Source organism: Hesperophylax consimilis, chromosome 3 (assembly GCF_061612785.1).
Source record: "Hesperophylax consimilis isolate HC1 chromosome 3, BYU_Hcon_1.0, whole genome shotgun sequence".
NCBI lineage: Eukaryota > Metazoa > Arthropoda > Insecta > Trichoptera > Limnephilidae > Hesperophylax > Hesperophylax consimilis.
Window position 1 is genome coordinate 1,438,471 of NC_142838.1, and position 16,158 is coordinate 1,454,628.

General features: G+C 33.9%; 2 protein-coding genes across 4 annotated transcripts in view; one reads left to right on the forward strand and one right to left on the reverse strand.

Moving 5' to 3' along the window:
• The window catches only part of LOC149424818 (agrin-like), a 683,339-nt gene that overhangs the window by 299,277 nt on the left and 367,904 nt on the right, over nt 1–16,158 (reverse strand). Inside the window, exon 2 of the mRNA XM_089647215.1 lies at nt 5,475–5,510. Within this exon, the coding sequence (XP_089503341.1) occupies nt 5,475–5,510 (36 nt within the window). The remainder of the gene's footprint in view (nt 1–5,474; nt 5,511–16,158) is intronic.
• LOC149424820 (uncharacterized) lies at nt 10,175–15,719 on the forward strand. 3 transcript variants are annotated; one of them, XR_016304874.1, is made up of 2 exons: nt 10,175–10,416; nt 11,735–13,760. XR_016304874.1 is itself a non-coding variant. In XM_089647237.1 (2 exons), exons 1-2 carry the CDS (start codon nt 12,672–12,674, stop codon nt 15,311–15,313), a joined length of 1,062 nt encoding a protein of 353 aa, XP_089503363.1. In that variant the 5' UTR covers nt 10,175–12,671; the 3' UTR covers nt 15,314–15,719. The 3 variants fall into 3 exon arrangements, 2 of the variants coding, with proteins under 2 accessions (XP_089503363.1, XP_089503353.1); XM_089647237.1 differs by adding an exon at nt 14,278–15,719 and having other exon boundaries at nt 10,175–12,697; XM_089647227.1 differs by lacking the exon at nt 11,735–13,760 and adding an exon at nt 14,278–15,719.

Sequence of the window (16,158 nt, forward strand, 5' to 3'; positions counted from 1 at the left end):
TTTGATTAACGACCAGATGGTTTTACATCTTCTACACATTCGACAAATGAAGGTGTCCCGCAGGGATCAGTTATATCTCCTATTTTATTTTTATTGTGGTTATGCGAATGACAGTAAAGTCCTCAAAAGCTTCTTGTTTGACAAAACCCCAAAGCGTACAGAACTCCAAAGGCCCGGAAGGCATTGAAGAAGAAAATTGATGGTTATCTCGATAGAGTATACTCATGGGGTAAAATTAACCACACCGAGTTAAATCTTTAAAAAAACCGTATAATGGCTGATTACGACCAAATGGGATATAAGCCTTCTTGTTCCCAACTTAGGCATGGGGACTTCATCGGAGTTAGCATTTAATAAGCCTCTCAGGATCTGGACATATTGTACATAGTCTGCTGAGATTATAACATTACACAACTGCTGAATCTGTAGATGAACGGAATGCAGTTAGCAGGACATGGAAGTCAGGGAGTAATACGGTCCTTGTATAACCTTATTTGGTCTATCCGTTTGACTTCGGGTGGTTTGTATACAAATAATTATTTGTATACAAACCACCCGAAGTCAAACGAATTATAATTCGACTGGTTCGATTGGTTGCGGAATGTGCAACTCTAGACTATAATAGGATGATGCTTTTTTGGGTTACAGCGAAGATGTGCAACTATAGACTATAACAGGATGATGCTTGCTTGGGTTACAGCGAAGTTGTGCAACTCTAGACTATAACAGGAGGATGCTTGTTTGGGTTACAGCGAAGTTGTGCAACTCTATATTATAACAATTAATGAATTCATTAGTTCAATGGATTTGATGGATTCAAAGGATCCGATGAATTCATAATTTCGATGGATTATATTATGAATTTAACCAAAATACGAAATATTAAATTAAACAAAGATGACTGTAAATTACTGAAACACTGGTCTTATCCATTTTTATGTGACACCTCACAAGAGCCTCACCATTGACCCATACCTCAAATGGAATCAACATACTCAGATCATTGCAAATAAAATAAGAAAACAATACATTTCTTCGGATCCATAAGGAACTTCCTTAACTTACAAATTCTGAAAACGATTTATTTTGCAATCACCCAATCCATCATTGAGTATGGAATAATTGCATGGGGAGGGTGTACTTCATCAGCTCTAGATCCTGTTGAAAAAGCGCAGGAAACAATTATGAAAATTATTCTCAAACTGCAAGCAGTAACTTAATTTTCCACATAATGAGAGTATATGATGTTCGACAGATCAATGTAAAAAATATCTTCGTGCATCTCTTTAAAAACAAACACGTACTTTACGAAAAAAATTAACTTACGATTTACGCGTAATTCGAACAAAGACATATTGCAAGCTCCAGAACTTTCTTCCACCTTCGGTCAACGTAGCTTTAGATACTTTGCCACAAAAATATTCAACATGCCCCCAGAAAATATTAAACTGAATCAAACACAGAAAGAGTTTTAAGAAATATTAAAATGTGGATTTATTCAAATGATCAAGCATATACTGGTGCCCTCACTCAAACGCCTTGTCACTGACAGTTATTGTAGCATTTATGGTTATAAAAATTGCTGTATTTGTATTGTGTATATGCTAATAAAAATGCAACCTAAAATAATGTATTGCTGTATAGGAACCTATATTCAACATTTGTAAGTAAACCATAGACAAAATGAGAGAAATAATTATCTAAAATATCTGCCTCAACACAGGTTTGCCTAGCGAGGCAGGTTATGCACAACTTAAAATATAATTTATTTTTATTTTTATAGTGAATACCTCACAAGAGTCCCAACTGCTCCCGTCTGGAGCCAGTGAGACTATGGCATCCCTAATTGGGGGATGTTGTGAGGCTGAAGGTAAGTGGGGAAGGGAAAGAGGAAGGTGGGGAAGTACCTGGCTATTCAGATCTAGTCACTAAACACGGCTAAAGCCATTTGGAGCAACGTTTCAATTCTGAATGGTGGTCTTACACCAGGGCGATACTGGTAGTATCTTCCACTCTGGAACGTGCCGCAAATATACTATATATTATTTTAATTAATTAATTGTGAAATAACACAAATTAATCAAATAAAATTTATTTGCGCACGCCGGGTTCGAACCCGCGACCTTCGGAATGGCAGTCCAATGCGTTACCACTGGACTATGCCGGCCGTCACTATATTATGCCATATCTTTATAACACTCATACATATTTACGGTTTCTTGTATTAGAAACTGTTCTATTATTGTAACATATGTTTTTCAACAATGTCATTTTTACTAACTTAAATATAGGTATTTTACTTAATAATGATATATTATATATCCGTGGTATCAGAGACCAGTTCTAAATATGTATGAACAATTTGAAGGTTTATTAAAATTTTAACATTCACAAGTAAAACAAGAGTTTCAATTTTATATATTATCAAGGTTTGTTTTTTTAAGCATTTATTCAACTAAACCAAATTTTAAGATTTCACAAAAATGAAGGTTATATCAAAAAAAATTTCGCAATTTAGAAAAATATCATGATTGACCTCGTAACAAATTTATATTAGAGAAAGGTCTATCTGTTTAAGTACATATATTTACTTACTTACTTCAGAGCTATCCTTAGGGAGACCACTCCCCCTCTGTTTTTCTTCCTATATATAATCCGGGTCTCTTCAAGACCCACATTAATAAATCCCTTACTACATCCCCTACCTTAACCCGCCTCATAACGCTGCCCAACAGGGTGGTGATATAGCTACCCTCCCTTTACACTGGGCGCTCTTGTGAGGTGTCACATAAAAATGGATAAGACCAGTGTCTCAGTAATTTATTTAATCTCATCTTTGTTTAATTTAATATATCGTATTTTGGTTAAATTCATAACATAATCCATCGAAATTATGAATTCATCGGATCCTTTGAATCTATCAAATCCATCGAACTTATGAATTCATCGGATCCTTTGAATGTATCAAATTCATCGGATTTATAGATTTTTTCGAAATTATCAAATCCATATTCTTTGTATCCATTGAATGCATCATATCCATTAAACCCATTGTTTCTATCGAATTCATCTTGGTTCTTTTTTCAGGTCCTTCCCGTAGTCGGTTTGTTTTTCTGAAAGCTGAAACTTTTCAAAAATTACCACATTACGCACGCGTTACAGAGTTAACTAACATGCTACGTAATCACTGTAAAAAAACTCTCTACGACTCTATTGTTGGGAGGGTAGTGAGTGTTTTTACGAACACGGGTAAAGTTGGCGAAATTTCCAGTAAGCAAGCTAATCAAAGTCGTAAACACGAAACTCTTATATTGCTCGCGAAAACAGAGAATAGTTTTATTTGCTCGCTGGTTAGTGGCGACAAATTAAATATACAAGTAAACAACATCATTTTCAGTTAAAAAAATTATATATATGATGTTATTTTGTTAATATCTGAATAGCCAGGCAATTCCCCACCTTTCTCTCCACCATATCCTTCTTCTTCCTCTACCTTTAGCCTCACAACATACCCCAATTGGGGTTGCCATGGTCTCATAGAATCTTGTGCGGTATTCTCATAAAAAAATAATAGTGTTAAGAATTTTCACGTGGCAATAACAAAGTTGTATAGTAATGATACACTGTCTGGTAATATTATAACAACAATAAGATAAAAACTTCAAGGCCATTAACATAACTGCTTATAGAAAGTTACTTATTCAGTAAGTATTTAGAATTAAGAAAGTATATAGATTTAGTACTCAAATATTAGCGAATTCTCAACAAATGAGCTACCAACTGATATTGCGTCAGCCAGTCACTTTTTCCTAAGCTTTTATGTTATATTCTAATGTTGTATGATAACGTAAAATGAAAATATATTTATATTATACGAATATCAATTCCCTGTTGGCTTGTGGATAGAATCATGTAGCGCTTTGTAGTAATTTTGTTTCAACGTCTATGATAAATAATATCATAATAAATTTAGTCCACATCAGAGGTAAAATAAAGAACGTTGTCAAAAGACATCCATTGAACCTTCTAAGATTGTTAACTTAAAGTTCTAATATTGAAGATACATAACAAGTACAAGTGCTGATGCGTAAATCACGCTTAACTTTAGAACACTGCCTGTTTATTTGACGGGTGAAATATTTAACCGCCATCTCTGAACAATACTGCGGGGCTTAACTTAAGCTCTGTAGATTCTGGTAGGTAATTTATAGGTTCTGCGCTATTTCATTAAATTGGATTGTATTGAAATGAGATGTAGGCAGTGGAACATATCACTATACATTAGGTGTCGGGATATGATTATTTCTCTATTTGAGGAGAATTATCATGGATAAGGGACTTTTATTGATTACTAATAATAGTAAAAGATAAATCATTAAATTTTAAGCCATGTGGATGACGCATTGGAAATGAAATTCTAAGCTTATTCAATAACGGGAGTAAAACAAAAAGTGTTGCTGATCGATAAAGCAAAAGTATTAAATGCTACACCTACTAAGTTTTGGGCACGAGTGTTATATATATGCTTTCATCTAAAACGAAATAAGGAGAGAGATCGGGATTAGGATATGGATTGGTAAAGCAAAAAGTGACTGGAGTCGCCTTATCATACTTACGGAGGATTTGACTGGACTAAGTGTGTAAAACACAATCAGCCTTGTTTTAGGGTACGTATACATTTGCGAATCGAAATTAGAACCGTACCACGAATTACGGGAAAGGGACGAAACAACTTTTTATTACTGCCTTATGTTTTGTATAATTATATTTGTAGCGGTAGCTTCGTTCCTTTCCCGTACCTAAGGTGAGGTTCAGTTTGGCAGTTTAGCTCGCGGATGTATACGTAGCATTAGATCTCGTTTAGTCACGTCTTTTTGCAAACAGAAATGAAAAATAATCAGAAACCAAATACTCAGAATATCCCGGATAGACGAAAGGTCACCTATGTGCGACACATTTGGAGTTTTAAGATCGTTCCTATTTCTTGTTATTGAGTTGTGGCCCAGTCATTTCTCCGTATTGGAAGCTTGCATGACATTTTCCCGTCAACGTGATTGTAGTTTCATAAATAAGGCGACACTGTTGATATCACTGATAATCTGCAATAAATTTCGAAAATATGTTTAACGATACAACTAATTTTCACATCCGTAATTTGAATAACGACTGCTAAATAAAATTCTTATCAAGGCGTTTGAGCAAAATGGTAGACGTCTCGAGTAACTAGTAAGTTTTGACAAAAGTAAAACAAAGCAAGTTATCGTACCCATTCCTAAGCATCAGCAGTGTAAACAAGAAGCGGTACATCAACATTTTACCTCGAGATACGGCGCGTAAAAACGACAAAAGCTGCCTCTCCGCTTCGCTCTGCTAAATTGAAGATAGACACGACTGTACATTTAAAACACTTACACATAAAAAAGAGAGTTGTAGCCAAATGGAAATTTCATTTAGAGAAAATGGAGCATATTTACCTTCAGGAAGGGGCTGCCGTGGCTTGTAGGTCATATCTGAAATTAAAAATACGGAAATTAAAAACTGAATTTAGACGGATTTGTTTTTAGGTAGGTAAAAAAAATATGTTATATCGGGAAAAAATATCACAAAATAAATACGTAAAGAAATATATATTAAAAATCACGTAAAATATTATACGTAATTTGAACAATTTCCTATGCCTAAAATTAAGCTGGATTATGAAATATGTACTCGTTCACTGCAGTTCCAGTGCTCTCACAACACCTATTTTCACAAGAATTGTAGGGGATAAATCAATAATCATAAAAATAACATATGCTGACAGAACAAAGTAATTGTAATGCTGCAACGTACAATGACTCTTGACCCTCCACACAGCATCCCTAAAGATGACATTGGTCCTTCTGTGTGGAGTGAACGTAAAAAAACTGACGTAAGTCGTGCTTGATGACCAGAATTCAGCAGGCCCAAACTTTCTCTTGCCTTTCTCCTTTCCCTCCCTCATTTTCTTCAGCCTCACACATTGTCTAGACGATTATTCCATTAATCTACTCGCTCCTGGCAGTTTGAACTATTGCGCGAAATCATAAAACGTATGAAGTATCTGCAATCAGATAAGCAACACAGTCGTATAAAATCAGCCTCGAGATATACAATATTAGTATCGAATAGATTTGTAGCGTAAAAACATGCGTTATTTTCTGGAATTCTAGTAGAATAATAGAATTCTGAAAACGAATACGAATGTATCATCGTTGAACCGACAAAAGTGAAATTAAAAACGAAAATGAATAATGACTGAGTTTTTTCCTACCCTTTGTTCGACGAAAAAGATTCCCCAGGATTGTTTTTTTATCAACCGACCGCGATTCCATGAAAAAAGGAATATTCACTTGAACAAATTGCGCTTTTTCGCTTTTTAATATCAATTATATCCAATCTCGTGCGGCGGGCGAATTTGATGAGAAAAGTGATTTGTTGAAAGGGTGTTTACTGTTCTCGTTACAATGTTTTTTATGTTGAAAGGATATTGAATAATAAAACATACTTTTGAACTGGATAACAAGTTCCAATAAATGTAAAAAAAACGTTATCGAGGATGTATAAATTATAAATATTTACATATTTTCGGAGAATCAAAAAAGGTTTTTTTTTATTTGATTGTAATGGCCGGGAGATCTAATGATTTTCAGCCCCTTATAATAATAATAATTGGATAATTTGTTTTGCACCGTTTGTGAAAAATCACCCCAAGGACGACGTACAATTTATTATGAGTTCCGAGACTCTAATTTTACTATTTATAAACAGAAAACATACTTATCCAACCCGTCACTTTAGATATACATACACACTTTTATTAGAAAGTTCACGCTTGGAGAAGTTACGACTTGCGCGCTGAGGACACTATACTTAAAACTTTGGACATTACATGATTTTACTTTCGCTATTGTTCCCTCCATTACCATTGATATTAAATTTTTTATAATATTATTGACAAAAGTGGAGTCGATATTTATTTAAAAAAAGGAGATTTTTTTAAATGATCTTAAAAACTTACAAATACTTATTATTTTTTTAATTATGAACTAATGTTTAGACAATTTTTTTTTTGCATAGCACAAAGGATAACAAATTATTAAAAGTAATAATTAGTCGCCTGAAATATCAATACAAATTGAAAATATATCATTAGTAAAAATAAATGCCGCCGAAAAAAATTGTACCCGCACCTTCTGATGTCCGGTCACGTGCTCTGGACCACTGAGCTAGGTCGGCATATTTCTAACACGCCAAATAATTCAATATGCACTAGTACTTCAATCAACAATTTCTGCTTATTATATTTTTTCACCTGTAAACAACCAACTTTACAATGTAGATATACTAGTGGGAAATTTAGCACTAACAAAGCCATTCCTACAAACGTAAAGTTAGTTGTTTGCAGGTGGAAAAATATAATAAGCAGTAATTGTTGATTAAGGTACTAGTACATATACAATTATTTGGTGTCTTGGAAATAAGCCGACGTAGCTCAGTGGTCCAGAGCACCTGACCGGACATCTGGAGGTGCGGGTTCAATTCCCGTCAGCGGCATTTATTTTTACTCGTGATATATTTTCAATTTGTATTGATATTTCAGGCCAATAATTATTGCTTATAATAATTTAACTTTCAACAAAAACTTTATATTAGGCTGATGCGATTATTTTTATTTTTATTTTCTATTATCCCTAACATTATCTATTATTTTTATTTGTATCCTACCTTATTTTTATTTTTATCTTTATGTTTACAAGATTCACCTACACCAATTCCCTTCCTGTATGTGATCATGTACATAATATTATATATTCAGTATTGGTTATTTATGAAGGGACAGAATTATTTTAAAGAATACCTGACATCATTAAATAAGTTCATTTGCTTTATTATTCTTTTTTTTTCATTTCAATTCTGTTTAAAATTTCTTTTTAAAATAATTATTTAATTTATCTTTTATTTTCATCGCTTTCTTATTTTCAGTTAAACCTATTTAACCTATACCTATTTTACTACTGAATGAATCATGTATTACATGTATATAATTAATTATACACAAATTTCGACTACCATAATACGGACATGTGTCTAGTGTGGTAGTCGAAAAGCATGTAAAAAACCTGTATCCCAATATATTTTTATGAATAAAGAAAATTAAAAAAAAAAAAAAAAATTGTTACAAATACTTAGTTATTTACATATTTAGACATTTAGTTATTTACGATGTAGCAAAATATGAAAGCGAAAGGTTTCTGACTTTATTGTTCAATAAGTTGACCTCTTTCCCGCTCTTCCGCTATGCAAACAGAACATTTAAGGATATTAATACGTATATGATTTTGGGATATGAATGAATATAAGAGAAAGTACTTTGTACGCCATAGGAATTTTACATAGCATAAAATGTTTTAGCTTTAAAAAAACTGGTTACCTGCAATAGTTAAAATTTTAGTTATTAGTTAAAATTACAATGTTTTACAATTATTTGATAAAAAAAGTAAGTCTCTGTAAAATTGTATAGGTATATTTTAAAATATCGAATTAGTCACGTTAAAAATATGTCAATACCATTTGAATATTCATTTGTCTAACTAAATTACGCTTTAAGCGAATTAACCTAATTAAAAATTCACCTGTTGGAGTCACACATGTTAAATAAACCAAACATATCTTTTTTCCAATATGAGATTTATTCTAAAATTTCAACCTATTTAAAAATAAAAATAAATTACCACTTGTAATCCCAGTAGGCGTAATTTAAGTAGCTATTATTCCACATATGTGTAATTTCGTCCATAGATAAATCTAACAGATCTGTAATTTCATCTTTATACCTTTATTTTTTTAAATTTGAAGAAATAGGTAATTTATATAAAATAAGATTAACATTATGTTTTAGTATTCTATGAAATTCAAATACCCTTCTTCTGTGGAAGCGTTAGATTGTGGTTGGAACAGGAGAGTACAGAACATTATTGTAGTTATTTATCAGTAATTAGTAATATATGTAATATATGAGTAAGTAAAGTGCAATGAGAAAGTAAAAAAATGTATGATAAATGTACACTGAACTCCTTTTTTACAAATTAATGCATCCCTTGCATGTATTTAGGTACTACACGTCATGTACTGTGCGCAGAGAGGGATGCGGAAAGCGGGGTGCTCTTCCTCATGTCCTTCTTCTATTTATTTCATTCAGCCTTACTACATGCTCCAATTGGGGATGTGACAGCCCCACTGACTGAGTAGTTGGGACTGTTATGCGGAGTTCATATAAAATATGAAATTTTAAAGTATAAATAGATTAACTTGTTAGAAATTGGAGTTTGTTGGCTTTGCATAGATGTCTCTGCCTTTCCAACGGACTGAAGTTAATAAATAAGTTGATAGTTTTTTCAATAGATGTCGCCATAAATGCTCCCCTGCTAAAAGTCAATAAATAGGTTGATTTATAATTTTCTTCCTCTTCTGCAATAAACATTTCTGGCGAAACAAGTGGGTTTTAAATTTCTACCTGGATCCAAAATTATACATTGGACCTTCGTGCCGCATCCGTATTATCGATTGAATCGCGGATGATAAAAGAACCAGCAAACATCTTCAACATCCAACATCAGAGGGGATCTTCAGAAAAACGGGCAAGTGACCATATCCCATATACCTACCTTATTTTCCCAGGCAGGAGAGCATGATTTATTACACAGCCGTATTTCTTTGTTTGTTTTAAAATTGAATCGGGCTGATTGTTACCAGGTGTTGTTTGAATTGATTTCATACCCATCATCGAAATTGTAGTAAGCAATAATAATTGTTACAACAATATAAAAAGAAGTTAGAATACAAAGCAAGTATTTTAAATTTCTTAAAAGATTTATTACGAGCGGTTATATTTGAAAATCCGTTAGTTTAAATTTCGAAAGTTACCGCGAGTCGGTAAAAACACCAACCCAGCCGCGAAGCAAGCTGACGCATGCGCGGTGGAGATTGTGGAGAGAATAACAATAGTGTCAAATTGTTTTCTTTTTGACAGCCATCGAGCTGTTGCATTTATAAAATTCAGATAAAATTCATTGTTTATCGGTTAGTTAGTAAAGTTCTGTGATCAAGGACAGTGCACGTGTAGTGATTGATTACAAGTGATTATCATTTTGACAATACGTTCTGTGAATACCTCCTTTCTTGATATTTAAAAATGGATCTCAAAACTTTGATTAACCAGCGTGGAATTTGCAAGGCGAAATTAACTAGGTTCAATGAATATATAAACGGTGATAATTTGTCGCAATCTGAAATTGAAGTCAGATTGAAGAAACTTGAACCAATTTTAGACACTTTCGACTCATTACAAGATAACATAGAAGCAATTTCGCCGGAAGAATTAACCAAAACAGAAAGGCAAGCATTTGAAAATTTATATTATAATCTTGTTGCTAAGGCTAAAGATAAATTGTTAAATAAAGTTCAGAATACAACATCACATAACATACGTTTGCCTATACTTGAGTTGCCAAAATTTAATGGGAGTTACGAAAAATGGTTGAATTTTCGGGATACTTTTGTTGCTTTAGTTGATAATAATCCATCTTTAGAAGTTATTCAAAAATTGTATTATCTGCGATCATGCCTTGAAGGTGACGCAGCTAAATTATTAACCTCACTTCCAAATAACCAGGAGAACTATCATACTGCATGGGAGATGTTAACTTCTCGCTATCAAAATATAAAAATTATTATACATAAGCACGTTGAAGCATTATTTAAATTGCCTGAAATAAAATTTGAAAATTCCGTAGCATTAAGGAATCTTATCGATGAATCCGAATTACATTTAAAATCGTTAAATAAGTTAAATATACCCACCGAAAATTGGGATATCATGTTAATATATTTATTGTCGCGAAAACTAGATAGTGAAACTCGACATCATTGGGAAGTATTTGCCACAAAAGAGAATCTACCCACATATAAAGAGTTTATAAAATATTTATCAGATCGAGTTCAGATTTTAGAATTTGCTGGGATTACTGAAGGAAAATTTAATCAAAATAAAACTTTTCCTTTCAAATACCGAAAAGAAGCTATGATTTCTTTAACGCCTCAAATGACAAAATGTATTATTTGCAAAGGCGATCATAAGGTTTATAATTGTAAAAATTTTTTAATATTAAATACTAAGGATAGAATTATAAAGATACGTCAAGTAAATGCGTGTTTGAAATGTTTGTGCTTGGGTCATAAGCTAAAAGAATGTAAAAGTAAATACAATTGTCGTATATGCGAAAATAACTCGCACAATACTTTGTTGCATTTAAAAAAGGAAACAGATAATTCGAAGTCTCAGGATAAGGATTCACCATCAACATCAAATAATGAACCTTTAGTTACAAATCACTCTACGAAAATATCTAATAGTTTTGTTTTGTTATCTACCGCCGTTATTAAAGTGTTGAATAATAACGGAAATTTGATTAAGGCTAGAGTTTTATTGGATAGTGGTTCTCAGTCCAATTTTATAACAGAAGAATTTGCAACAAGGTTGCAATTAAAACCCAAAAGGGCAAACATACCGATTACCGGAATCCAAAACAAAATATTGAATATTAAAAATAGCATAAATTTAAGAATTTTCTCGAACTATTCACCGTATGAAAGAGACATAGAATGTCTCGTTTTGAAAGAAGTAACAAGTCATCTGCCGCAAATTTCTTTACAGAAAAAGGATGCCAACATACCTGATGGTCTTCAGTTAGCGGATCCTGCCTTCTATGAAACAAGCTCCATAGATATGCTACTCGGAGCGGAAATCTTTTGGGAAATTATGAAGCAAGATCAACTTCGAAATGGAGACTCAGGACCCATATTACAGAGAACTGAATTCGGATGGCTGGTGTCAGGACCCATCGTCACAACAAAAATAAAAAGGCCAGTAAAATCTTGTCAACTATCATTAAATATAATCCATAAACAGATTGAAAACTTCTGGAAATTAGAAGAATTCCAACCGGTGAAGCACCGGAGCCATGAGGAGCGAGCGTGCGAGGAGATTTTCAAGGACACTTATAAAAGGAATGACAATGGTCGTTTCATGGTAAGCTTACCACAGCGCCCCTGTGTTAAACAGTTGGGAGAAACGCTGCCCATGGCGGAAAAAAGACTTTGCAATTTGCAAAGGAAATTTTCTTCAAATCCTGACCTGATGAAAAAATATAAAGAATTCATGCAGGAATATATAGACTTGGGTCACATGACCCAGTGCGAAGCACCTTCTAATGAAGATTGTTATTTTTATTTGCCACATCATGCAGTATTGAAAGAATCGAGCACTACCACTAAGACTCGAGTGGTATTTGACGGTTCAGCAAAATCATCCAATGGTATATCGTTAAACGATGCTCTCATGATAGGACCTGTTTTACAGAAAGATTTAGCCGCACAATTGATATGTTTCAGAAAACACCAGTACGCGATAACAGCCGACATTGAGAAAATGTACAGGCAAGTATTGGTGCGACCCGAAGACAGAGATCTACAGCGAATAGTATGGAAAAATTTCCCGGAGGAGGAAATTCAGCATTATCGACTTAACACCGTTACCTACGGTCTGGGGCCGTCATCATTTTTAGCAACTAGATGCCTCCAGCAGCTGGGAAATGAAAATATATCATCAAACCACAAGGTCAGTCAGATTATAAAGAATAATTTTTATGTGGATGATTTAATTACTGGAGATGAAACTGAAGAAAACTGTTTAATAATTAAAGAACAACTAATATCCATCATGGCATCCGCTGGGATGAACTTAAGGAAATGGCGGTCGAATTTGCCCTCGTTATGTTCGAAGGAAGAAAACATGTCAGATATGATTATTAGTACAGATTCAAATGACAACAAAATATTAGGCCTGTCTTGGAACAATCAGCAGGATAATTTCCTATACACAGTGAAGTTATTAAAAAATCCAATTAATAGCAAACGACAAATACTGTCATGCATTGCGTCCATATTTGACCCGTTAGGATTAATAGGTCCTGTTACTGTTATTGCTAAATTATTGATGCAAAAATTGTGGCAGGCAAAGCTTCAATGGGATGAGCCTATTCCATATGATATGTTGAAGACATGGGAAGCATATGTGAATGAACTGCCTCAATTAAATAATTTAAGAATAGGTAGAAAGATAATATGTCAAGATCATGTAAATTTACAGCTACATGGATTTTGTGACGCCTCAGAAAAGGCATATTCGTCCTGTGTTTATATGGTGTCTACTGACAAATTGGGTAAGAAGTACTCCAATTTGATAATGTCCAAATCACGGGTAGCGCCTTTGAAAAGTGTTTCTCTACCCAAGTTAGAATTATGTGGAGCCGTATTACTGACAAGACTAGTGAATTACATTAAAGATGCTCTATGTACTCCGGATATACCTACTACATACTGGTGTGATTCCCAAATAGTACTGTGCTGGATCAGGGATCAGCCGGTAAGATGGAACACTTTCGTTGCTAATAGAGTGGCGGAAATCCAGGAAACCAGTCAGCCGGAGCAATGGAACCATGTACGGTCAGAAGACAATGCAGCAGACGTGCTTTCCAGAGGAATCGGCGTTTCACAGTTATTAATTTCCAGCATTTGGTGGCATGGTCCAGATTGGCTGACGTTGGATTCAGCGTGCTGGCCAAATTCCAACTCATTTTGTATTGATCCACCAGAGATCAAAACAAGCTCGGCACTGTTGTCTGCTGTAAAACAGGACTGGGACATTTTTGATAGATATTCCAATTTTTCCAAATTACAGAGAGTAACAGCATACCTTAATAGATTTATTTTTAATTGTAGAAACCCTTCGCAGCGCCGCTATAGTAAATTGACAGTTAGTGAGTTGGAAAATTCAGTAAACAAATTAATATCTCGGGCGCAATCATACTGTTTCAGAGACGAAATTCGAGTTTTAAATAATGGAGGTAATATACCTAGGAATAGTGCACTAAAGTCATTAGATCCTTTTATTGAAAGGGATCTAATTCGTGTGGGGGGAAGGCTCTCCAAAGGTAAAATGGTAACCGAAGGCCAGCAGCACCCAATTTTGTTACCTTCGCATCATAAATTAACAGAGTTAATTGTAAAACACTATCATTACTTGAACTTACACTCGGGAACGCAGTCATTATTGGCGTTGATTAGAATGAAATTTTGGCCGATTAAGGGAAGGAATATTGTAAAAAAAATAATAAAAAAATGTATAATTTGTTATAGATGTAATCCCAAATCCGAACAGCAGTTGATGGCCGACCTGCCAGCTGAAAGAATAACTGAATGTAGGCCATTTCAGATAACAGGAGTGGACTACTGTGGACCAATATTAATAAAGTCGGGTATTCACAGAAAATCACATAGCGTTAAATCATATATTTGCTTATTCGTATGCATGGTCACTAAAGCCGTGCACTTAGAAGCTGTGCTGTCCTTGAGCGCAGAGAGTTTTTTAAACTCGTTGAAACGGTTTATCTCGCGTCGTGGTAGACCAAGCAAAATGTTCTCGGACAATGCAACCAATTTTAAAGCGGCTAATAATGAACTAAGAGAAATTTATAATTTTTTAAATATGTCTAATGATAAAATTGATAATTATTTATCCACATTAGGAATACAATGGCAATTTATACCAGCTCGTGCGCCGAACTTTGGGGGGCTCTGGGAGGCTGGGATAAAGTCAGTTAAGCATCACTTAAAAAGAATAACCAGTATCGCTTCATTAACTTATGAAGAGATTAATACGGTGTTGTGTCAAATTGAATCTTGCTTAAACTCCAGGCCACTGTCTCCCTTATCAAATGATCCTTATGACCTTAATCCCTTGACTCCCGGTCACTTTCTAATAGGAACTAGTTTGGCGGCGATTCCAGAACAAAATTTGGAACATATCACATTCAATCGATTAAACAATTACCAAAAACTAATCCAGATTGTACAATTTTTCTGGTCGAGGTGGCGGAAGGAGTACTTAGCAGAACTTCAAACCAGAAGCAAATGGACCAATAGGAATCAAAGGCAGATGCGGTCTGGCGACATGGTCGTAATAAAGGAGGACAACGTCCCTTCTTGCTACTGGAGGCTGGGACGTGTGAGCGCCGTTCATCCTGGCGCTGATGGAAGAGTTCGCGTGGCGACCATCATCACGTCGAAAGGCATCATCCAGAGGGCCATATCAAAGATCTGTCTGTTGCCAATAGATGACAACGAGGAGTTGAAAATGTCGACACCCCCACCCAACGGACCAGACGCTGAGTAAGCGCAAAATAAAAAAGGGTTTTGTGCAAAACAATATAAAAAGTTTCGTGATAAAAACAATATAAAATTTTTGTGTATTATCATAAATAAAAATAAAAAATAATAATAATAAATTAAAAGAAGATAAGGAAGAAATAATAATAAATAAAAGGTAAAAACAGTGCATAAAAAAGTGGATAACAATAAAACTTGCGAGTTTGATAAAAAATGTACAAAATAAAAAAAGGATTGTAGATCCGTATATACCAAGAAAAAAAAAAACACTTTAAAAATGAACGCTTATAAACCGAGATAGCCTGCTGGCTATATGTAATTTCAAACTACACAAATACATCTGAAGAAACTAATTATAAATGTGGTAATGAACTATAGAAAAACACAAACCCTTAAGAAGGATGACCAGGAAACCAGCGCTCCATGTTGTGTTGTCTATATTATTTGTTTTATATTTGATTATTGTTATGATTTCTGTTAGAACAAGGTTATTGGAATTATCTTAGTTGTTAAATTATAGTATAGAATAGCTTAGTGAATTGCATGAATTTGATTTGAACGAAAGTAATAATTTTAATCTCATAATTAATTTGTATAATTTTAGTTAGTTTGAAATTGTCATTTCGTTTTTAGAGTAGTCTTATGTTTAAACTTATGCTTAGAAATAGGTTACCTATTATTTCAAATATTTATTGTTAATCAATTTTTTTTGTATTAACAGTAATAGTAAATAATTACTATTTTTGTTTCTTCCAAATTAATTTTGGCATATATGTAGATATTTAGCTGCTTAATTTTTATTCTTATGTTTTGGGGTTTGTTTCAGAAAAAATGACCTCCAATCCTTTTTTC

Excerpts from the sequence above, each read along its gene's own strand:
- LOC149424820 (XM_089647227.1), top strand. The coding sequence starts at position 10,214 with ATGGATCTCAAAACTTTGATTAACCAGCGTGGAATTTGCAAGGCGAAA. Across the intron at positions 10,417-14,277 it reads GAATTAACCAAAACAGAAAG|ATGTAATCCCAAATCCGAAC; the intron begins GCAAGCATTTGA and ends AATTTGTTATAG.